At 40.1% G+C, this 25,847-nt stretch overlaps 1 protein-coding gene across 3 annotated transcripts in view; it reads left to right on the forward strand.

The window, feature by feature from the left end:
- Nucleotides 1-25,847, forward strand: part of LOC134666742 (zinc finger protein jing homolog) — a 158,061-nt gene that overhangs the window by 129,096 nt on the left and 3,118 nt on the right. For all 3 annotated transcript variants that reach the window (XM_063523997.1, XM_063523999.1, XM_063524000.1), the window contains exons 2-5: nt 18,912-21,612; nt 21,868-22,047; nt 23,618-23,759; nt 24,524-24,734. In XM_063523997.1, coding sequence (XP_063380067.1) covers nt 18,912-21,612; nt 21,868-22,047; nt 23,618-23,759; nt 24,524-24,734 — 3,234 coding nt within the window. The remainder of the gene's footprint in view (nt 1-18,911; nt 21,613-21,867; nt 22,048-23,617; nt 23,760-24,523; nt 24,735-25,847) is intronic.

Consider the following 25,847-nt stretch of genomic DNA (forward strand, 5'->3'; position numbering starts at 1 on the left):
AATGCTCGCTGTACAATTGTTGCAACCAAAAATGTGTAACACCATACAATTAATTACTTAATAGGTACTTAATTAAAATAGTCATAATAATTATTAATAGTTTCAAACGACTATTAACAAACCGACACGTTAAACATCTCGTTTCTGGAAATGTCTATGCTCGCTTCGATTTTACATGAATAATTTCGTGTAGAATAATATCCTCCATTGACATTTTACTGCAAATTCCTATAGAAAAGCGAACAGCGAGGAAAAACGACTCTCATCCAATTGTACAAATGAGACGGAAAGGGGCGAGGGTTTGAAAAAACATTTAAAGAAGATTTTTTATGTACCAATTGAATTGACGAATCGGATTCTAAGGTTTACAGAAGGGATATCTAAGGGATTTTTTAAGCCTAGAGATATGCTAAATAAATAAAAATAAAAGTTTATAAAAGGTTTAGCTTCAAATTTTGTTAGGTAGAATGGAGAAAGACTAATAAGAGACCGAACCCCAACTGGGTGTGGTTGCCCGTGGTGTTTCTACAACAATAAATTAGCGATGTGTCGTTCTCGAAATATTCCCAAGAACAGAGAAATTTATCGGGAACGTTTTCGGAAATTTCTCGGAAATGTTCTTCGACGAAAGGGTAAAAGCTGCTTTACCCTTTCGTCGCAAACGCGATGAATTGTTTTGTTTAATCCATTAGTGTAGGAGATAAGTCAAATACCATGGAAGCTTAAAAGCAAATACTTGGCACCATTCATAGCAAAATAAAAAATACTTAACACTAATTGATAGAAAAACCACGATAGGCCAAGAAATAAGAAGTTATAGAGGGAAATGCTAGGAACACAATTTTTGACTCCGTAACTTTGTTTGGACTAGTTAGGAGGTGAACATATCAAAAGTCCCCGGCCGTAGCCCCGGTGCTGGGGGGGAGAGGGGGGAAAGAAGGTCTCATTTTTCGGTTTTTCACTAATATCTTGGAAACTATGCGTCTTAGCGACATGACTACTAAGACAAACCAAAAGCTGATAAAAATTGTTACAAGTTTTATTCAGTCAAGTTTTTCGATATCTTGAATAGTTTTTGAGATATCCGCTTTTGAAAGTTTATTTAGGGCTTTAAATTTTATCTTGATATCTACATTAGTGAAGCTGCTAGGCTGTGTTTGGTATCATTTTCGTATAAATCGGGGATGCTGAATTCATCTTTGGTATCACATTGACACCATTCCTAAGAAAAAACATATAAACTTTAAACAAATAACTTTTTTTTTAAGTTCCTCTTCACGCTTAAACCGCTCAACCGATTTAATTGTAATTTGGTATACAGATATTTCGAGTCCCAAGACAGGACATAAGATACTTTTTATCTCAATAATCATCCTTTAAAGTTGTGAAATGGAGTATGGGGGAATTCAACTTCATCGACGAAACTGAATTCCTGAGGTTCATACTGCTTAAGGTAAGGTTTGAAGTCATGTTAGGTATCATTTTCATCTAAATCACAGATGTATACCATCCTAAATTTCACCTAAACCGGTTCAGCGGTTACTGACTCCCCATACAAACTTCCACCCCACTTTTCACATCCTCAAAAGATGCTTTTGGTTATAAAAACTATCATATGTCCTGTGTCGAGACTGAAACTATTTCTGTACCAAATTTCAACGAAATTGGTTCAGCGGTTTAAGCGTGAAGAGGGATTTTAAAAAATATATATTTTTTTAATTTTGTTTTTACTTCGGAATAATGTCAATGTGATACCATAAATGAATTCAGCACCCCCGATTTATACGAAAATGATGCCAAACATGGCCTAACAGCATCACTGATGTAGATATCAAGATAACATTAAAATCCCTAAATAAACTTTCAAGAGCGTCTATCTCAAAAACTATTCAAGATATCGAAAAACTTGACTGAATAAAACTTGTAACTAATTTTATGAGCTTTCGGTTTGTCTTAGTCGTCATGTCGCTAAGATGCAAAGTTTCCAAGATATCAATGAAAAACCGAAAAATTCGACCTTCTTACCCCCCTCTACCCCGCAGCACCGGGGCTACAGCCGGGGACTTTTGATATGTTCACCTCCTAACTAGTCTAAACAAAGTTACGGAGTCAAAAATTGTGTTCCTAGCATTTCCCTCTACAACGTTTTTTGAGCATTCATTTCCTGACCTAACGAGTAAAACAACACAAAATTGCCCAAACAAATTATTTGAGGCAAAAGGTATAAACTTAACAAAAGCAAATATGCCATAAAAAAATTGTTCATAACTTATTTACGCTAATAAGAGAACGTTCTCGAGAAAGTTGAAAATTTTCCGGAAATTTCTTCGGAAAGGAATTCTCGGAAACGAGAACGTTCTCATTTCTCATCGGCACATCACTACAATACATACGCTGGTATAAAATTCACACGTAAACGCTTGCTTAGCCGCACTTCGCTCAAAGAGTATATATATATATATATGAGTCAAAAGTTGCTATAGTTCAATCAATTTACAATATCTGTAATAAATAATATCTTGAAATACCTTGAAGCCTGCAAAAAAGACAAGGGGTATGTATGTGTCTCACAGGGTAGTGGCACACACTTCACTGTATCTTTAGGTACTTAAATAAAAGTAAACAATTAGTTTGTACATTTTCGAGTAGTTGTAACATTTATTGATTAATCAACCAAATACAAAACCACCTGGATATGTCACTGAACGACCTGACTTTAACCTATACTAGATCATGTAATGTTTTCATCTACCCTCAACTGGCTTAAGAAGCCATTTGAGGGTAGATTTTGTTTACTCTTTTTAAATACCTAAAGATACAGACTATAGTATACCTACTCATATTAAAATGTGAAACTCAGCCCCGAATAAAGCCGCCGCCGCTGACGAGCTGGTTGCGCCACCCCGATCGTGCGTTAATTAATTAATTAAACACCGGACGCGGACTTCCTCTAATTGCCTCGATATCGCGCCCGCTAGCCCGCCGTCGCCATCCGAAACTACGCGGTGCGTATACGCAGCGTTACCGCTACGGGGGGCCTACCGCGAACCACGTTCGACGTGTTGCCTCCCTGTCACACTTATGTACGAATTTACAAGTGCGACAAGGAGGCAATACGTCGAACGTGGTTCGCGGTAGGCCCACTGATTTACTTTGATTTGCCAATATTTCTCGGTTACATTTCTCTTCATAAGTTATGAATTTCCCGCACCAGCATTGGTCTCTGTGTGACCCAATTAGTTGACTTGTACAGAATGCCTTTAGGCATTAAGTCCGCCATTTGTACAGTTTTCCTGTGTTTGTGCAATAAAGTTTAAATAAATTTAAATAAAAACCATTCGAGTCCTTTGTTTCCTCTGTTTTAAGACTCGACTCAGTCTTTTCAGACTTAAGTCGAAACTCGAGTTCTTTCAATTTGTTATTGACCCCCCGAGTCTTGACTTGAGTTCTTTTCATAACATTATGTTCTCGCACCGTCTTCTAAATGCGACTTAAGGATATTGGCCTTCATGACAATAAAAAAAAAATGGAATGTCACAATAATACGGATTGTTTACGTTACTAAAAATAAGGTAACAAGAAAAGTTTGTTTTAAAAGCTTTTTCATAAACGTAAATAAATACATTTACGTAAATGGTAAATCGCTTTGCGTCACAGAGGGCCTACCGCGAACCACGTTAGACGGGTTCCCTCTCTGTCGCACTTGTAAATTCGTACGTTAGGATCTATATCTGAATCCCTAAAGTCTTTTCTCCTATCATTGCATTCCCTAATATTGTTTGTCATAATGATCAGTTGTCCTAACACTAAAAACCCTAATTTTGTTTTCCCTAACCTAACTTAACCTACCCTAATGTTATTAAGCATATTTTATTTTTTGCGAGGGTCGCAGTTCTAACCCTAACCTAACCCACTTTTGTGGCAGCAAGTTCTAAAACCTAACCATTTTTCGGAACCTTACATTATGGAAAATAATCGTTATGACAATTGATCGTTAGGGCATGTGCCCATTAGGACAAACCAGTTAGGGCAAGTGACTTTAGGACAAACGTTGTTAGGGATTCAGAAAGACACCCGTACGTTAGTGTGACAGGGGGACATCACGTCAAACGTGGTTCGCGGTAGGCCCTCAGTTCTTCAAAATATTAGGGCCGGTGCGGGATGGCCTTGTGTATAAATTACGTAACTAAGCCAGGCGTGGCTCACTCCGCGATTTCGTCGCTTTGCCACAGTTAGCTAAAAGTACATTCGTTCGACCCCAATTTTGGGGTTTGCCATATACCGCGCGTGGCGCTGTCGCCACCTAGCGGCCATATCAGTGCTGATCGTAACAAACGCGTTTTGTTAGAGAGTGAGTCTTCTGTACATAGTACTATTATTTATTCTGTGACTAAGCGGAGCTCCCCTTGCACCATCCTACTAACCCGGGGTAACCGGTTAAACCTGGAGTTACCATGGTTACAACTACCATTTGACACTAGGTTAGCGGTTTAACCGGTTAAACCCGGGTTAGTGGGATGGTGCAAGTGGCCCAAAGATAAATATAATACACTATTAATAAGTATTATGTAATTAATAGAATCAGGCGTTACTTTGCGGAAATCCATATTAATTAAAATCAAAATATTCCTTTGCTTATCCGCGAAAAGAACCCGCGAAGAAAGAAAAGAAAGGGTTAACCCTTTGCGTTCTATTGCGGACTAGCAAAGTAATATTTTGGTTTCATTATTATGTATTGTATTTTATTACTTCTAATAATTCTGATCGTATACGTGGTATACCTAAAAATATTTAAATGAATACAAGTTCGGGTTCAAATTGGCAATTTAACCATCAGTTATCATTTTACAATTTTACACAAACATTATTAGGTTTACATTTCTATCTATTTCATATTAGGCCAAGCAATAAGAAGTTATAGAGGGAAATGCTAGGAACACAATTTTTGACTACGTAACTTTGTTTGGACTAGTTAGGAGGTGAACATATCAAAAGTCCCCGGCCGTAGCCCCGGTGCTGGGGGGGTAGAGGGGGGAAAGAAGGTCTCATTTTTCGGTTTTTCACTTATATCTTGGAAATTTTGCGTCTTAGCGACATGACTAAGTACTAAGACAAACCATAAGCTGATAAAATTTGTTACAAGTTTTATTCAGTCAAGTTTTTCGATATCTTGAACAGTTTTTGAGATATCCGCTCTTGAAAGTTTATTTAGGGCTTTCAATTTTATCTTGATATCTACATTAGTGACGCTGCTAGACCGTGTTTGGTATCATTTTCGTATAAATCGGGGGTGCTGAATTCAGTTTTGGTATCACATTGACACCATTCCTAAGAAAAAACATATAAACTTTGAACAAATACCTTTTTTTTTAAATTCATCTTCACGCTTAAACCGCTCAACCGATTTAATTGAAATTTGGTATACAGATATTTCGAGTCCCAAGACAGGACCTAAGATACTTTTTATCTCAATAATCATCCTTTAAAGTTGTGAAATGGAGTATGGGGGGAATTCAACTTCGTCGACGAAACTGAATTCCTGAGGTTAATACTGCTCAAGGTAAGGTTTGAAGTCATGTTTGGTATCACTTTCATCTAAATCACAGATGTATTTCGTCCTAAATTTCATCTAAACCAGTTCAGCGGTTATTGACTCCCCATACAAACTTCCACCCCACTTTTCACACCCTCAAAAGATGCTTTTGGTTATAAAAACTATCCTATGTCGTGTGTCGAGATTTAAACTATTTCTATACCAAATTTCAACGAAATTGGTTCAGCGGTTTAAGCGTGAAGAGGGATTTAAAAAAATATTTATTTTTAAATTTTGGTTTTACTTCGGAATGGTATCAATGTGATACCATAAATGAATTCAGCACCCCCGATTTATACGAAAATGATACCAAACATGGCCTAACAGCTTCACTGACGTAGAACTGACGTAACTTTCAAGAGCGGGTATCTCAAAAACTATTCATGATATCGAAAAACTTGACAGGATAAAACTTGTAACTAATTTTATCAGCTTTCGGATTGTATTAGTAGTCATGTCGCTAAGACGCAAAGTTTTCAAGATATCAATGAAAAACCGAAAAATTCGACCTTCTTACCCCCCTCTACCCCCCAGCAGCGGGGCTACAGCCGGGGACTTTTGATATGTTCACCTCCTAACTAGTCCAAACAAAGTTACGGAGTCAAAAATTGTGTTCCTAGCATTTCCCTCTACAACGTTTTTTGAGCATTCATTTCTTGACCTATATTGGCAGACTTAAAAGTTAAAAGTGACATTTACCGAATACATATGTAATTCGAATAATGTACATACATATTCTATTGTCATATAACAGTCATTTGAAAAATTGATAAATTAACACTTTCTATAGAATGTTTTCAGCTGTATAGTATATTGTATTATAGTGTCAGAGAGAGGCCGCATACCCCTTCAAATGCCGCCTTTACCGGTAGCACCGCTATATTGTACGTAACGATATTACGCGCCCAGTTGCATTCTTTGTTCCGCTCACGATACGTCTACGAGGTCGCTGCACACCCAACGAAAAACGCCGTAATATCATCTAACTCCTTCCGACGTCATAAACATGTACACAGTATGTTCCTTATTGCACGGAAATAAGGTGCAAAAGTGTACACATATCTTTGACGTTGACTGCATCTTGCTACCTTCTCACGTCGGACCGCCTCGCAGGCTGTCATCGCGCCAAGGCCAGCGCCGCAGCTGCAACGGAATGCATGCAGTGACCTATATCTTTAAAATAGATATAAACACGCGACAAACCAACTATCAGTATCACTAAGGCCGTTATCTAAATAGATTTGCATTATTTATTGATAGCGCCGGGTCGACACCCCGCGATCTTGAACTTGGCTTTGTGTAATACTTTCTTAGATTAAGATATCTATATACCAAACAGGCATGCAAAATACATTTTTTCTGTTGATAGGTACGCGGTATTTGTCTTCTGGTAAGCGGTTACAATAGCATATTAGTTCTTGCAACTCCCAGGGGGTTTCAGTTGCAAATAAATCTTTTAAAATTGGTACCTACCTAAAACACCTTTGAAGACCCCATAACCACAGAGTAAGGGAATGCTTGCATGGAGTTCCTAGTATGACAATTTCTTTCTTTCTTTCCTCCACATAGTAAAATTATTCCATTTTCCGAAACCAAAATAATACGACATTAGTAAGAAATATAATAATTCCTGAAAACGTTAAATGCACCAAAATGTAACTAATATAGCACTGACGCATTTCTTATCCACACGGGTGATATACATAAACGAAACCAGATACAGAGATGGAGTTATATGATTTATGAAGACGTTTCTGCGCTGGTCGGCCTTGCATCTCCATTGTTAGGTGGTGAATCCATTGCAGGAAACATTAGTTGCAACGATGCATATGCATAGCTGACTCACATAGACACACTCGTATGAATGCACTTGACATACTTTCACACAAAGAAATCATGTGTTTAGAGAACAATATGCATTGTGAAGACGTAATGGGTCATCAAGGTTTGATCAGTTTAAAGGTTAATATGTAGTAGTAACTATATATATATAAACATGCATTTATTGCATATTGTTTTTGTTGTTGATCATTTAAAGGCCTCATCTACCTTCATTCGATTCAATAATGGCTAGGAACACACAGATGTGTCTGCGATGTGTCTGGCACAGATGGTGTGTCTGTGAACAGGCAGACTTCACCAGACACATTATTAATCGCCTTACATTGTCAATTGACAAAAACATCTGATAACAGTGATAACCTGTATCTACGAGTATATTAGCCGGTTGTTCTAGGCAACATACAGCGATGGGGACATGATAAATACGTGCAACATTATTTGCAATTTGCAACTGTCATAAAGATACGATATTTATAATAAATCTGAAGGTTGTAGGTAGAGGAAGCTTGTCACACAAAGATAATGTAAACGAGCCGAGCCATTGCCAACTTTATCAGTGTCATAATATTGGTATTCAATATTTCTGCCGGCGATAACGGACCTCGTCCTCGTTTAGCCTTTTTTGACGTTTTATTATTACGACGTGAATGATATAGTTTTTGTTATAATTAATACAGCTTTGTTAATTATTGGGCGCTTTTACATAATACCATATACATATTTGTGTATATCAGATACTTAGACATCTGTATAAATATTGTTATAATTATAATGTACTTTAAATCAAAGCAGCAGTTTTATTTAAGTCACTGCGTCTAATGATCCAAGTACACAAAACAAAATAAAATGAAGAAGGCGGCTTTTAATGTTAATCTCACAACAATCGGGTTTCATTGTCACTACTATTTACGCGACAATAAAAATACAGACATTGACCGACATAACCAGTTATTTACTGCATCATACAGGTAACCTATATCGTGGAAAGCAAAACTTGGTCATGTAATAGAGCAATTTGTATTGAACTGTAATGAATGGCAGCTTACCGCGACCACATTTATTTGCTGTTCACTTTCCACGCATTTGTCAACGCCTACTTTATCGATTTGCACATTTGTTGATCTTGCACTAATATTCCTTTAGTTTTTAGGATTTTAAGATTTGGAATGGACACAAGGAGTTCACTGTGTTTAAAGTAGTTACCTATCAATACTTATCTGAAGATAATTGAGGTATTTATTAATGTAATTCAATTCGGTATTTAATGGCTACCTGAGAGGGCCTACCGCGAACATCAAAAATTTAAATTTCGTTATCTATATCCGATCGAAAGAGAGGCTGAAAACGTCCTGCTAACCACAAACCTCTAGTGAGCGAGATATTTACCTATCCTCTCACAATATCTCTATCATCATGCTGCAAAATAACAGGCTAGAAAAATTCAAAACAGTCTCTATTTCAGAACACTTTACGAGCATCCAACGACATTAACGAACGTTTCGAAATGCATTTCAGTTCGGATATGAAGTAGAACGGCTTCAGACAAAGCGGTCCCTGTGGATCCGCTTATTTCCTGCCCAGACGACGCGGAAACGGTCTTTGTTGCACTCGCGCCAATTCTGACACGTATTGCTTGACTTATGGAGGAAACGAAGTTTTATGAAATCGTTAATAAGCTATTTCTGAATGAGGGAGATGCGCGATTTATATCTTAAGCAGTGTTATGAATATCAATGATATTGAAGCTCTTCGTTGGCGGTGAGGAAACTAACATACATGCTTGGCCAGAAAAAAACATTTTATGTCCTCAATTACAATTATGGTTTTCTATTTAAGTTCGAAACCACCATCGATCGTGTTTATCTGAAGATGGAATAATCGGTATCAAATCTAAAGAAAACATTCGAGTTCGTAGATAGGGGGCGACGTACGGCAAAGGGCAAAGCGGTCCTAAAAGCACTTCAGCCAACAAAAATCAATCGAGTAACATTTTACTCGTTTGGCGGGATCGTCACGCGGGGTGCGCCCGCTAACCTATTTCACCCTTATCACCTCCTTATCTTGTCCCGACGCAACAAAGACCAATTTCCTCCAACACGACGCCTAGCGCCTTGTAACTCAGCGTAATGAACTGTAAGGTTGTCGCCTGCCACGGGCGAGCACGCTACACGAACCCATGAATAGAGAGCGCGTAAATAAATAGCAGATGCGCGAAAAACTCCCGGCGATAACCAACAGACACTTAGCATAATAATCGTGGGGGAGGGGAGACCGAGGGGTGGTGCCGTACCCCCCTCTTGTGACACGATTCTCACGGGCGCTCCTTTTGAACGTAATGAATGGGTAACGAAGTACGGTGACATAATGTGACGAGACGGTTCGTGCGGCCGGCTGGAAACCTGTTGTGACTGCGGCGGCAAGAAAGTGGACGCGTTTCCTTTCACGTGCTTTTATTATTTGTTTCAAATTTATTGAGCAAAACAATGTAGGAGAGGCGGACTTAATGCTTTCAGTATCAGGCAACTAAAAACAAACACGCAAAGTTGATGCATTAGAAAGATTCCGTTGATATGCAGTCTTATTTAGTGTTTTAGTGCTTTTATTGAGATGGGTTGACCATGTGACTGATATTCATCTACGCTGCTTGAAAAAGTTTAGCCTTTATTATATACTCATGTAAGTCATGTATGTAATGCGTACTTAGTTCGGATAATATAGAACACAAAATCTAGTAATGATTATATACTTTACTGAGGTATGTATATGGATACCATCAACAATACCTATTAATAATGCAAATTTACTTTCGTAAAAGGTTATGTGTAACTTTAAATCACCCTAAATCCCCACGTTCTGATTTAGCTTCAAAATACCTACATAAATGCTTTTAAGCCATCAAACCCAGCCCCCAGAGAGCTGTGATGCTAAAAAGTAATTTCAGACACTGCAATCAGTATTCACGTATGGTATTTTAATACACAAAGGTTCCGAATTTATTCCAATATTCAGTAGCGACCCGCCGCGGGGCCGCATTTGCGCAGCAGGGTTCCGAGCTCGTACGGAACCCCCGGCAGAACTTGACAAGGAACCGTCCCTAGAGGCCGGACCCCCGAGCGATGATCAATTTCCCACACTAAACGGAATAATATTCCATTTCGCGGTCCAAAAAGAATGGCGCATGTTTGTGTTTTGTTTTGGCGAGGTAGATTAATGCGTTACAGGTCGATTCTGAGGTTATGAGCTTTGTTTTGAACTGACAATGTTTTCATAGAATTTCAATGTTACACTACAGATGTAGTGCAGTCAACCTCAGTACTTTTTGTACCGAGACTAACTGAAATAGCAAGACACGTTTGTACGTTTCCGTGAAAAAACGAAGGAAAGTAATTATGCAGATGCACTTACCCATCTGTAGCTGTAGCATCTAAATAAATGAAATACGGGAATGTCCTACTTAAAGAGTCTAATTTCCTACCTACTTATGATAAAATTTTAACACTTTAATTTTCTAGTTAAGTAGAAACAATGCTGTAATCATTCCATGTGTAACGGATGAAGTTTTTAAATATGATAATTGTAGATAGCACAAAAATCAAAATTACTTATTTTTTTGCGATTTCTTGCATACCTACATTAATTTGATGTCTTGATTGCAATTATATATTTAGGAAACTATGTATTTGAATTTATGGGAAAAGAACAAAATTTTACAAGTCACTGGATACTTTCAACAGCTCACTTTACACACTTAACGTAAAAGGCTGACGCTATCGCTTCTAAATCGAGGTCCTCTCGACAACACCATGCATTCTCATTTCTCGCCAAGCGTTCGACTCCAATCCGTTATAAACTGAGAGCTGAGACCTTGAGGTCATTAAAAACTATTCGTTATCGGAGATACCATGAACTGGTTTGCCTGGGACACGATCGGAACAACATCCCAGCCTTTGGATATCGGAGACTGAATAGACGCTATCAAGCCCTCTTCAAAGCTATTCGCCTGTCAAAGGAAACTAATTATCAAACTTTATTCAATTACCAGCCCACTTTTCACGTCCCAACGGTCCCCCGGCGCTGTAATCAGAGCCCCACTGCTGTGCCTGTGCGCCCGACGTGTCATTTGCCTTTTGTACACCCCGCTATTACAGGGCCTGGCATTATACGGGGGCGGCATCGGCATACAGTATGAACGATAGTCTAGCCTAGCTCAGTTCCACGAGACTTTTGTGACACAAAAGTCGACGGCAAGCAATGTCACCATAGAATATGATATGTCAAATAGGTTTTAAGGAAGATAATCACGCGTATTCGGGAAACGAGATAATCACAAGATCTAGAGACGATATAGAGATCAACTAGATTTACAATAGATATCGACTAGATGTGACTTGGATATCTAAGTCATAACTTGTCGAAATCGTTCAAGAGGACCTCCAGAATCGCGGAAACGTCAAATTTGACATATCTTACAAATGATTATATATCTTCTCGATATCGTATCTTATTCATCTCTAGATGATCTCTAGTGTTAAAGTTAGAATAGGGCTGATTGTATCAGTTCAGGATGTCCTGGAGTATAACGAACGTTGCTTCTACAATTAAAAAAAATCACTATAAAACTCGGTTCTGTGGGAAATATAGTTCTGCTTATCTCGAGAACGTTCTCTGTTTTGTATGGGAAGTGTGCTCGCTCGAAAATAATTTCCATAGGAAACGGAGAAGTCCTCGAGAACGGCACTACTCTAGTAGGAAACATTGATATTTCGTACACTTAAAGGATCGACCATACAAAGATTTTGATTTGCGGCTCTATTCTGAAAATGAATTAGATCTCTACTAGACCTCAACAAGTTACGATATGGATAATTTAAAGATATTTGTAAGATAGATATGTCAAATTTGACGTTTCCGCGATTCTGGAGGTCCTCTTGAACGATTTCGACAAGTTATGACTTAGATATCCAAGTCACATCTAGTCGATATCTAATGTAAATCTAGTTGATCTCTATATCGTCTCTAGATCTTGTGATTATCTCGTTTCCCGAATACGCGTGTTGGTATGCATCATTTTAGCATAGGTAATATGTACGGGGAAACCGGTAAAGTTAATCTATGTTTTAACTAAAACCGCAACATGACAAAACCAATGCATAGTACACGTCACGTCACTGCGTCCAGTTCCTAAGTATTACAAATAGTAATTGTAGTTGTCGATAATCTACAGTTTACTATGACATTGTCCTCCGTGATTGTATTGTAACACGTAGTATTTTCACATCATTTTCTACACCATGCAATTACCTACTGCGTTCCGCGAAACCATTTAGTTGTAGCTTCATTCGCTAGCAACTGCATATTAGCCCACTCGCAGTTCATTTCACTCGCACCAGTATATCTGTGTGAGTGAGATACACTGATAGTTTTACGTAGTCGCTGGCGTAAATGGTAAAACACATGGTTGGATACTGATAGCGCCGACGCGCTTATCGCTCACGTCATCCAACCGACGTGTCATGGTTAATCCGTGGCATTATAGTACAGTTTCCTGCTACTGGTTACGTTACGACTAGTAGCTAAACGCGTCGAGACTGAGTGCACGTAGGGTGACCAGACGTCAGGAATTTTCCTGACATGTCAGGAATTTTAGGCATATGTCAGGAATGCGGCCGGAAAAGGGAAATGTCAGGAATTTTGGCATTTCCGTTTCCCGAAGGACAAATAAACAAAACAATAAAATGGTATACAGTACAATACACTTCACTCGGCTCTCTACCTTCTTTCAGTAACGGATATTTAATTCGTAAATCATCCGTAAAAGTACATAGTCTCGGGCGTTTGCTACTAGACGCTATGTTAAGGACACGACACGCGCACTGTTATAACGTAGAAACCGCCACCTCGCCACCCGCCGCGACCGCGACAGCTCATGTCAGGAATTTCGGCCGAAAATCAGGAATTTTGTCAGGACTTTTGAAATTTGTATCTGGTCACCCTAAGTGCACGTGACAAACGAATTCATTTTAGTTTCCAATGTACCTATTTCTGGTGGTGGTGTCTGCAGTGTAAAGGTTACATCCGGATATTACTGTTAATATCCTTGATAAAACGATTGACGAATTAATCATTATTATCGCGATAGCAATGCGGCTACGACAGCAACCCAGACTTATCGGGGAAATCGACAGTGTCATCGCCTACGTCAACGCTGCAGCAGTAACGTTGCAATAGTTGTCATAGTAACGCTGCTGCGGTCGCCATTCGAATGTAACCTTAAGGGTAACATTCCATTTCTGACCGCAGCTGCACTACTAGTACGAACGCGTCGGTCTTATTATCAATTTCCATAGTAAAATGAAAGGTAGTGCTGCTGTCGTTGGAAATGGATTGTCACCTTAAGGTAGAGATCGCGGATTGCTACTTATTCTTCACATTTCAGAGGGCCTAATTTCGTTATTTGCCTCTCAATCGCTCTTACACATTCTTACATATACTTACCTAGGTTAGGTAAAGAAATTTCCATTTTTGTTTTTCGCGGCAGGGCCTCAGGTAGGGTTCATTGTAATTATACTTCCTATCCAAATCCAAGACAACAATATTTCTTTATTTTTTTTTCTCAATAAATTAAAAAAATATATATATACTGAGCAGCAGTACATGAAATCATGCCGTCCTTGTCACACATTTTAGAGATATAATATTTAAAAAAACCGGGCAAGTGCGAGTCGGACTCGCGCACGAAGGGTTCCGTACCATAATGCAAAAAAAAAACAAAAAAAAAGCAAAAAAAAAAAACGGTCACCCATCCAAGTACTGACCACTCCCGACGTTGCTTAACTTTGGTCAAAAATCACGTTTGTTGTATGGGAGCCCCATTTAATTCTTTATTTTATTCTGTTTTTAGTATTTGTTGTTATAGCGGCAACAGAAATACATCATCTGTGAAAATTTAAACTGTCTAGCTATCACGGTTCGTGAGATACAGCCTGGTGACAGACGGACGGACGGACGGACGGACAGCGAAGTCTTAGTAATAGGGTCCCGTTTTACCCTTTGGGTACGGAACCCTAAAAACAAGTTCGCACTGTCCCTCTCACTCGCTACGCTATCATAATTTTGTAGGTATAGGTACTTATATTTTCCAGCTGACCATTACAAAATAGACACTGCGTATTTAACTCATAGTTCTAATATAAGTTGAGATAATGGGTAAATACGATAATATGTTTACTCATTTAATAAATACATTAACGATGCAATATGCAATCATTACTAACATAACATCCGTTATGATAATTATTGGGCTCAATTTTCTTAGATAATGTGCCACAAACAAACGTAACGATTGTGAGAACGAGGAATATTTAAGTTCTGGAACTAAAACTATAACGCTGTCCCTTGTTAGGCATACTAGCAGGTGTATTCAAATTTTAATGAACAGCAAAAATTTGATCCGATGAATATCGTATCCAGATCTAGTAATTGACGTTTATTAAAATTTGAATACGCCTTTATGTGTACAATTGTCCATACAAAAAACAACCTAACATAACGATATCAACATCAACACGATACTAACTTCGCTTAGAGTTCGTCTATGGGTGGTAATCCATCTGTCCAATGTCAGTTCATCTTGTGAGACGCAATACACATTGTACAAAGAAATTGGATAGGTGGAATACCACCCTAAGCGAACTCTGCACAGACTTTGCAGTATAACAAAGTGTGAAAATGCCACTAACATTTTTTTTTTCATTGGGATTAACGTTTTCTGTCGCACTTCGACATTGTGACGTATGCCATATCGTTGCAGAGCTACTTAAATGCCGGACAACTTGTCCGGCATTCCGGGACAAGTGCGAGTATGACTCGCCCACCTAGGGTTCCATACTTTTTAGTAAGTATTTGTTCTTATAGCGGCAACAGAAATACATCATCTGTGAAAATTTCAACTGTTTATCTATCACTGTTCATGAGATATAGCCTGGTGACAGACAGACGGACAGACAGTGGAGCCTTAGTAATAATAGGGTCCCGTATTTAGCCTTTGGATTCTTCTTCTTAGTCGGTACACTCTTGCCAGAGTGATCGTGGTCATCATTGTGAATCTTGTAAGTTATAATCTTGCTAATACGGCGCCAATCGTAGCGGACTGCAGCTTTCCTGGTACATTCGTAAACCGAGCACTTAGTTGCGGCCATGATCTGGTCTGTCCATCTCATTGGTGATCTACCACGTGGCCTGGTGCCTTCGACTTTTCCTTGCACTACGAGCCTACTGCCCTTTGGATACGGAACCCAAAAAAGTGAAAAAAACAACGATAGCGATCTTGGAACCGATCGTCTGAACATCGAGCACAATGTTACATTGGCAAGTGGCGCGGCGGCGGGGTCGACGGCCGAATCCGGCGTCGCGACCTTGCGCGGCTCACCTCACCTACATACGCCCGCCCACTTTTGCTTTCGCACATTCGCAGAAAAACATCGGAATGTAATGTCAAGTGGACAACTAGATCTATCAGTGTCAATGTCAAATGGTACAGATATAGCCAATTCTATGCAATTTTTGTTTATTAATATAAAATACCATCCTCACCACCGTACACCCGGCCTAGCCTCACCTCTTGTACTCGTACATATGTATACGCCCTCACTTTTGCTATCATTACATTGGTAGGAAATTGGTACTACTATAAATATCTACTTACACTTTGTTGTAACGTAAGCGTAACTAACTTACATTTTAAAAGTAGGTACCTACATATACTATACGTATTTATTACCTACCAAGTACCGCATTAATTCATTAACAACCCAATGTACAGCGAGCTGTAAAAGTGCCATGGCACTTTTATGAATGGATTCCATTTATAATATGTCCTGTCCATGCACTTTTGCAGCTCGCTGCAAAAGTGCATGGACAGGACATATATAGATTGTTATAATATGGACAGGACATCTATAGATTGTTATAATAACCTATTTCTACGGACGGGAAGTTATTTTCATGAATTAATTACTACCTGTGTCGCTAGTTCACTCTTTTTAATTGCGCCGCAATAATGTGTAGCTTTAAACGTAGGGCATGCAGTACCGGTCCCGGTACCAAGAATTTCATTTCCCGGTTCTGGGCATGGCCGGAACCGGGATTCCCGGTTCTTCCCGGTTCCCAAGGCATTTTATGATGATTTCTAAGAAATACCTACAATCTTTATAAATGCCTGCCTACAATCTTTATAAATGACTTATTTTCATATAAATTACCTCGGAAGTATTAATAAATTACCTATTGTATTAAAAAAAGACACTTTAATTGGCGTTCCAACCTATTTTACGAAATTTATGTAACCGGCACAAAAGTAAGGTAATACGTTTACTTTAGTGCTCGAAATGCTAATGCCCAATAGATGACACCTTGCTGTCATCTCTATTGGCAATGACTTAAGTTTCAAGATGACATGTACTGGGACCGCGTCGAATAACTACCAGTATGTTTACCTTACTGAGCGATGTTTCAAAAACAAAATTGAAATAGAAAACTGCTTGAATTTTTACAATTTACCATTATCCGTAATATTGATTGAAAATAATGGAATGCTTACTTTACTAGGTTAGTTTCTCGGGTTATTTGGGTCCCCCGTTTCATATCACCATTATTAAATGTTATTTAATGTCCCTAGCTAAAGTACTAAAACATTACTACTATTGAAATGGGAATAAATAGTCATATGATGAGAACCGGGAAGTACCGGTACCGGGTCTTCAGTACCGGTTCTTTTGACACTATAAAATTCCCGGGAATTTGAGAACCGGGAATTCCCGGGAGCATGCCCTATTTAAACGTAATGGCATACGCGCATCCATTCATTATTTCCACTGTTTCCCCGATGTTAGTCATTGCCTCGCCAGTCGTTCTTCGGTCGCTTGATAATTGGTAAATACGTTATTTAAGCTTCATATACACAAGATGGGTGTAAAGTTTCGTTTCTCGAGGGAATGTTTGTTGAGATGTTTATCACGGTAAAGTTCTGTCAGGAGCGTGCAGTTGCTAGTTTGGAACTCAAATAACAATGAGCTTCTTGGTTCTACATTTGTAACATGCTGCTTCATTTTAGCCTTTTCTCTTCCGCCATATGCAATGCAATGCAACACACACAAACCGTTAATTTTTGCCGTTAGGCAGACAGAGGCTTTGCTCAATTTCTTAATTAAATTCCCTCAAGTACAAGCTGACGGCTATCATTTCATGTTGCAAAATGCTCTTAAAAATTGGGTCAATTAGCGACAAAGCTCGCAACGAAGTGCAAGAGTAGGGAGTCGTAGCCCTAGTTATAAGTGTACATTGCGGCTTCACAAAGGGCGAGGGTGCACCCTTGACGACTCGAGACGCCACCCCGGCCACCCTCCGCCATTTCTCCGTGGGAACCTTGAATCCCACACTTATCAAGGAAACAGGCACCCACAAACCCATTCATAAGACTCAAAACCGCTCGCACCTACCAAATAACGTGTCAAAATTTCGCATTGTTCTACTTTACCTGAAGATTTGGCTCCACAAAAGACTTTCAAACAATTTACCTACTCGGAAAAATGCTTCCCATTTAAACTTAAAGTTAAACTCGCTGCTCATGTCATTTGGATGAAACGAAAGGCACTTTAATACGTTTTCTATGTCAAGCGAGAGAAAGAGCGTCACTTATGTGTCAGGTTAAAAATTATGATTGATATGCTTGACACGAGAGCAAAAAATATTAACGTCTACCGCTCTCTAGGTAGAATAAAAGGGTAAAATCATTCGTTCATTCGTCACAGTATAGTTGCGTCAAGCGTTAAGTCTACGTGCGATGAATGTTACGCGGCCAAAAATAATACTGTGTGTCGGGCGGTCAGTGCAGCGCGGCGTTGCGTCACTGCACTGGTCGGCAGGGCATTGCACCTTAGCTCGCGCCGAGCACGGCGAGTCGCCGCCTAGCGTCCCTCCCGCGTCCTCCCATACGATCAATCGCACCCATTCAACAGCTGATTGCCATTTAACCTCGGACTTGTTGATATGAATTACAAGCTCGGAATCGTATACGTCTCGACTCGTTTACAGAACCGGTGTCGCTTTCATGTTATTGTTTCTTATCTATTAGCGATGCAAGCTTTATTTACATTTGTACAGGTTTACATATCGAGTAAGTTGAGTTTGAACAAAATAAAACCAGATTACAAGCTTTCTTTTGTGTTGTTTTAGTGAAGACGATAATATCTCTTAAATTCCGTTTACGGTGCACACCAAAGCAGTGTACCATATTACCATGTAAAATGTTAAATAACGAGAAAGAGAATAATCTCTCAGTGATAAAATAAGTTTTAAATAGGATGTTTTCACTTCCATTTAGCAACATTACAAAGAATCTTGTACATTTCAATTTTGTCTCAACCCATATTTAATTCCGGTGAGCGGTTATTAATGTTATCATTCGTTTTGTTTTCAGTGGCGTGGCGGTATCGAGTCCTTCGGAGAGCGGTAGCGGCAGTAGCGACATCACCGAGCCGGCGTCCCCGCGCAGCCCCGAGTCGAGTGGCGCCGAGGAAGCCGCTGGCGCGCGCATGCCGCCCTGGGTCAGCGAACCGGCGCCGGGCCCGCGCCGCCTCCCGGCCCAAGCGCCCGTCCGCCGCTCCAACCAGTCCCAGCGCACCGCCGAACACCACCGGCGCATCACCGAGTTCTTCAGCCACAAGATGAAACCCCAGAATGGCCTCAAGCGGGACTCCTCCACACTCAACAACGATGACGCCAAGAAAAAGTGCCTCCCCAAAAACGGTGTCACCCACGACCTGGAGAAGTACATCTCCTACTTGTCGTATACGCTCAGCCCTAAAGTTTTACTCGACGTCAGTAAACAGAATGCAGCCGAAGCGCAAAAACCGTTGAACGGAATAAACGGCGTCATTGACACAAATAAAACGACGGGGCCACCTAAAACGACGAATCCGGGCGGAAACGGGTTGATAGATTACAGTAAGCCTAAAGACAATAAAGATAAAATTCACACTACTATGAATGGATTTATGGAAATGAGGCATGGGCCAGAGTCATCCACCAAAGAGAAGTTGTCAAATGGCCATCTGAATGGATTCGTCGACGGCAAAAAGCAAACCTTCGACCCATCTGCCAATAGGGTAGCTCCCTATAAAAAACAAAATGTTGACTTGACCAAACGTAAAGTTCCGATCCCAGCATCTAACGAGTTAGTTGGTTTTAGAGTTAGTTCTACAACAATGAAACCTAGAAAGTTATTAAACCTTAAACCTGATACCACGAAGATGAACGGAGTGGTAAGCTCAACAACAAAACTGGATAGTAGGATGAATGGTGTCACATGCGGTTCAAATAACTTAAGTTTAAATCCGGTAACAAATAGCCCGACCACAAAGAAGGAAGCACAAAAGAAAACTGCTCAGCCTGCTAAGCGCACTAATAGAAAGTCATCAGCATGTATAGCCAATAGCAAGAACCTAACGTGGTCTAAAGCGAACAACCTTAAGCAGCAAGTTCAGATACAGAAACAAAACAATTGCGTTAACTCGCCAAGCAGCTCGGGAGTGCCGGATGAAACTAACTCCACGCCAAAGATCAACGTCCCAAATGGAGTTAGACAAGTTCCGATGACGATGAACGGCAACATTGGCAATCTTAACGTGCCTGTCACCAATTTCCAAAATTGCCACCAAATAAATATTCCACAGCCGTGTAATGGTACCGTAACTTCCACTAATTTGGGCCCGTTTGTTGCTGTACCGCAGAACGTAATGCTCACCGCGTTAAGGATACCACATAATGGACTTCCAGCGCAAACTTTAACCAATCACCAACCAAATAATATGAATCCTTACAACAGGACAAACGTGAACGTGCAGAGCCCAACGAAGTTTGTGTTTCCTATAATGCAAAATCTCAACGGCGCTGTAGTCCAAATACCTAATTTAATGGCGAAGATGCCAAATTTTGTTCTTCCCCAAACATCACAATTAACTACACAAAGGCACGATCCTTTACAAAACCAACAGGCACAAATTTTAATTAATGGAACGTTACTAAAGCTTGGAAACACAATGGCACAACCATATGCAAATGTAAACAAAACAACAATGCCGTCGACCAGTCAGTCTGGTGTTTCAGTCTTGAATAAAAATTTAACAGGGATGTCGACGATGGGTGTGACAGTGCAGCCGAAACCAAACTATGCCGTTAACCTTAGCCACTCGGTACTAGTACCACAACCGGGCTTCATAGTTACTTCTGTGCCAAATATGAATGTTAAAGAGACTTGGAGTTACGCCAGTACAAATCCAGCACCATCACCTCAAACTTCATGCTCTAACACGATAGTGCACCAACCGCCGCCTATGGTTGCTACCTTCTCCACTCCTACATTACATTCGAGTAGTATTCCCATAGCACCTGTCAAACCACCCGACAATCCGATACAGGGAACGGACCCGCCAAGCAGCACAGTTAAAGAACCAGAACAGAGCGAGGTACTTTTGCCAAAGTGTGATTTTCCTTGGCTGTCCAAGACGTTCAACAATAATATCGTCCCACTAGATTCTAACAAAAAGATGTTGAGGCCTTTCGCAGAAGTTAGTAGTTTAACATCTAAAGTAGATCACTATTGCTCAGAAAAGATGAACGATGACCTGTTGGACCAAGATGAAGCGGAAAAATGGAAAGACAGTTCGATGACAGACTTAAGAAAAGTCGAAGAAGTTGCTAAGAGAGAAGATACTATCTTTACACAAATTACTGTCCTTAAGGATGTTTCATCTAACGTTCAAAGCGCTGTGATAGAAGCCAATTTCTGTAGCACTACCACGGAGTCTTCCGAATCGGGAATAGGTACAGGATCAGACAAGTCAATAGATTCGCCAAGTGACTCACAGACGAGTAAAGAATGTGACGACGACTCGTTATCTTTAAGTATTAGCATTAGTTCAGTGGAAGGACAGAGTTGTCAGAAGAGTCCAATTCTGAAGCAGCCGAAAACGTTGCGCTTTCCACCGCGGAAGCCGATTAAAGCGAGCAGCGACAAGCGGACATCCAGCACCGATACCTCGGGGTCTGTCACCGTGTGTCTTTGGGAGAACTGCAAGCAGGAGTTTGAAAGCGACACTGATCTCTTAGAACATTTACAGGTGAGTTATAATGAACACTATACAATACGTATGTACATGTAGAAATTTCAACTTTATTCTAACAAGATCTATAATTTAAAAATTGTCCGTAGGTAATTTATTTTTATTGGTAAATTAATTTTGGAACTTGTGATGATTGCATATGCAATCCAAAAGACCTTTTCAAAACAACAAGTCAAGCCAAGCACCTTGTCAGATTTCGCTTTGGCAAAATTGTACTTTAACATACTTGACGATTATTATTTTTATTTCCAGTCGATCCACGTAGAAACGCAGGCGGGCAAGGAAAATTACGTGTGCCAATGGGAGCGGTGTAAAGTACGCGGCAAGCCGTCCTGCTCCCGGCTGTGGCTGGAGCGGCACGCGCTGTCCCACGGCGGCAACAAGCCCTTCAAGTGCATCGTCGACGGCTGCGGCCGCAGATTCTCCACTCAGGTACAATTACGTTCCTTGTCGAAACCCAAGCAAGCAGCAGACCAGGGCACTTGTTACCAGAAATCAGTGTAAAATTCTAGCCACCATGGATCGCCAAAACGGTACCACAATAACCATACTCATCGCCGCGTCGTTCTGAAGGTTTTATGTGTTTTTAGTCTTGAATTTGCATAAAATTCGCGGCACGAAAGATGCAGATCGCCCAAACGGTACCACAATTACTATACCGATCGCGGCGTCCGTATGGGTTATTGTCTTGTCGTTCTGAAGGTTTGTTTCGTTGGTCTTGAATTTGGGTATTTCTTTGTTCAGTTTTAGGCCCGTGTTCACAATTTAGAGCAATTTCTCTGACATCATAATGCGTTGACAGTGTCAACAACACAACAGTCAGTACATGAAATCATGCTTGTGGGTTTTTGCACGCGGACCTATGACTTGAAAAAAGTCAGCATGTCGTCGCCATTTCTTTGTACATCTTTTCATACTTCCTAATTTGATCTCAATCCTCTTCAAATCACATCCAATCATTAATGATTGGATCGCTCTCGTTCTTGTTCCGTCTATTCCTGTATGATATCGTCTTCAGATCAGCTTGCAAGCTGTTATCTTAATTTATAACCGAATTAAATTGTTTAACTATCTAAAGTTTTCGTTTGCTAATAGTGCTTCAATCATTAATTGATCTTGTGGCACGTCAAAGCAACTACAACTTTAAGTAATTATTTCAATTTTTTATCTATATCGATAAATTTTAATCATCTCTTAAGATTTCGTATAATTCAAATGTGTCCTCTAATATTTTTGTGATGTAGTTGTGTCGGTCACATTTGGATGACGATATGAGGAGTTCGACGTTCCTAACCAGATGGGTTCTATTAACCAAGAATAAAGCTGTGATATTTTCTTTCCCCAAGGAAGGAGCGAAGAAGGTGCGCTACATCCGAAGAAAATTTATGTCCGTTATTATTTCTACCGCCCAACAAATATTTACTCGAGACCGATTGATGAACAAACAAATTTCATACAAAGACTTAAAATGTTTTTACTGGTGTTAATGTTGCGTTTAATCGAGTCGATACACTAGATATTCACATCCTCTTTGGATTAATTCCATCTTTATTAACATTTAGGAGTACAAACATTTATATTTTTGTATTTAAGTTGTCTAGTAGTCGATCCTGTCTTACTTTTTTATTGCTGTATATTTATTGAGCGATAATGTTTCGTTTTTTACTACACCCCGATGAGGCGCTAATGTGATGCACCCGATGACCAATCAAGTATTGTTTAGAACTAACTAGTTCTAAGACTTCTAAGACATCTATCATTCAATAGTGGATCTCATATCCATCATTGGCTATCAATGGTATGCAGACAGATTTCACAATGACTATTTGACTCGTAATATTTAGGTATTTAGTATATGATTAAAAATTTGCAATGAAAGGCTTTTCTACAGTTTCAGTTAAAATGAGGATAAGAAACCGATTTTCATTGTGATTTCATGATCTAAGCCATTGTCATTAGCAATAAGTATTTCAACATGTAACACGAACATTGGTGATTACAGATACTGCTCGAGAGGCACGTGAACAACCATTTCAACGAGGTCTCGCCCAACGCCGGCAGCGGGAAGAAGGCGACTGACAGCGCGCCCAAACTCATTCGTAGGAATGGCAAGAAGCTGCGGTACAGGCGGCAGCCTTGGTCAGGTCAGTTGGTTACTTTTAAAGGTTTCATTTTTCTTTAGAACTTTACTCACGCAATAGATGGCGTTGTTGATCAAACCTAACCTGGTTAGAATTACGACCTTATCATACTTCTAGTGATGGACTGTAATGCGAACGCAACCTTTTATTTGTATAAAATTTAAATACATTCCTAATGCAGTAGCTAAACACGGCCGTCGGGCTCGGCTAGTATTTGGAACCTTTTTCTAAAGCACCAATAGGAGTGCACCACATACTCTGTATCACGGCCAATTAGAGACACCCAAGTTTAAACCAGCTTTTGTACTGATCAAATATTCATCAGCCTCATCAGATCATCAGCCTCCATAGCCAATAACACACCACTTCTGCATTTAACCGTTTCGTCAAGAAAGGTAAACCAGTACTTTTGGATATCACTTCACTAAGAATTGAACTTTTTATTTGAGTCGTCGAAATTCTGACCTGTACGGCGGCTACAGTGTGTACCTAGTTTTAACTTAACCTAATCAGGTTAAAATTGTTACGATTGCTTTGTCACGACGAGCGACATTTCAAGTTCGTTCCGCTCTGCCTCCGAACAACTTGATGCCGCGGACTGGACGCACGCGACCGGCGGCGCGGCAAGCAGCGCGAGTCGCGCGAACCACCGCACGCGTCGCCCGGCACGTTGCCGGTCGCGTGCGTCCAATCCGCGGCCTAATAGGTCCCAGACGCACGACAGACGTGACGGACAGACGACAACTGACCGATGTGTCGTGTTGCAGCGCGCATGTTCGACTTCTTCGACTCGGGCGTGATGGAGCGGCTGGCGTGGCAGCTGGCGCGCACGGTGCGCTGGCGGCTGGGCGGCGCGTGCCCGCTGCGCGAGCCGGCCGGCCGCCACACGCTGGCGCTGCTGGCGCGCTGCACCGCCACGCGCCGCCACCCCGCCGCCGCGCAGCCCGAGATGCTGCTCACCTACTACCCGCCTCATGTGTGAGTACTCGCACCATATCTACCCCCTTTGTCTTCACGCCCGATGGTGATTTTATCGCTGTCGCTCCCAATGCGATCGCTCTACTGTCTAAACTAAAGTGAGGCCGACGAAACGAGATAAAAAATCTAAACGATCTGAGCGCCCCTGAGTTACGTTGCGATAGCGAGCGTTTATTAACTCTCATTAATTAATAATTCGTGGTATCTACATACGAGAAAGCTGACGGATGATATTTAGATTTGGGCCGCCATTTTGTAAACGAGTTAATTCATGTATTCATTGACGGTGACGATTAATAATTTCGTCAAATAAAAATAATTTATGTCCTTGGAAATTTCTTACAATTTCTATCTCGTTACGTTGGCATTTCTTTAGAATTGTCAAACGTGCTGCTGATAAAAATAGGTATAAATTGATAATTGTGTGAATTCTAGTATATGTAAAGGTCCATTATATAAACACAAAGTGTTCTTTAATAGACTGAAATTTTGGTGATTCCTAACGATAAACTGATATGTAAGTACGTAAACCTGACAAATTAGATGTAACAAGTTTGACCCTTGTGCGAAGTTACGAACTAGAGACCTACAAAACAAAATGTGAAATGAGACGCAAGAACAAGAGGTTTATACATTTTCATACAACTTCCACTATTCGAAATATACGGGACAGGACACTTAAATACGTTGTAAGATTAGTATTAAACTTTACATTAATTTATTAATGTATTTTTTAATCTACTCTCCAGCACAGACTGTTTCGAGTATTGTCTATAAATTGTGTGTGTATCAGGTAATCCAGGTGGGCCTTAGACGACCTTTCTCACGTCTTTTCTTATCATTGTACATGTTGTATTAGGTTTATTGTTATCATCAGTTTCATCATTTGCGTTCAAACTTTCATCTAAGTCAGGATCCTTAAGGTATACTCTCATATTTTATGTTGCTATGCACTATAACCGCATTTAGCGCTTCAGTTATTTTTAAGTGAGGACCATGTGCATTTTATCAAAATTCCATAGCATATACAATATTATATAGGTTCAATGATAAATCTAGACACGCGGCAGCGTGTCAAGCCAAGTTCAAGCAAAGGAACTGGCTAGCCAGCGC

Source organism: Cydia fagiglandana, chromosome 8 (assembly GCF_963556715.1).
Source record: "Cydia fagiglandana chromosome 8, ilCydFagi1.1, whole genome shotgun sequence".
Lineage (NCBI taxonomy): Eukaryota > Metazoa > Arthropoda > Insecta > Lepidoptera > Tortricidae > Cydia > Cydia fagiglandana.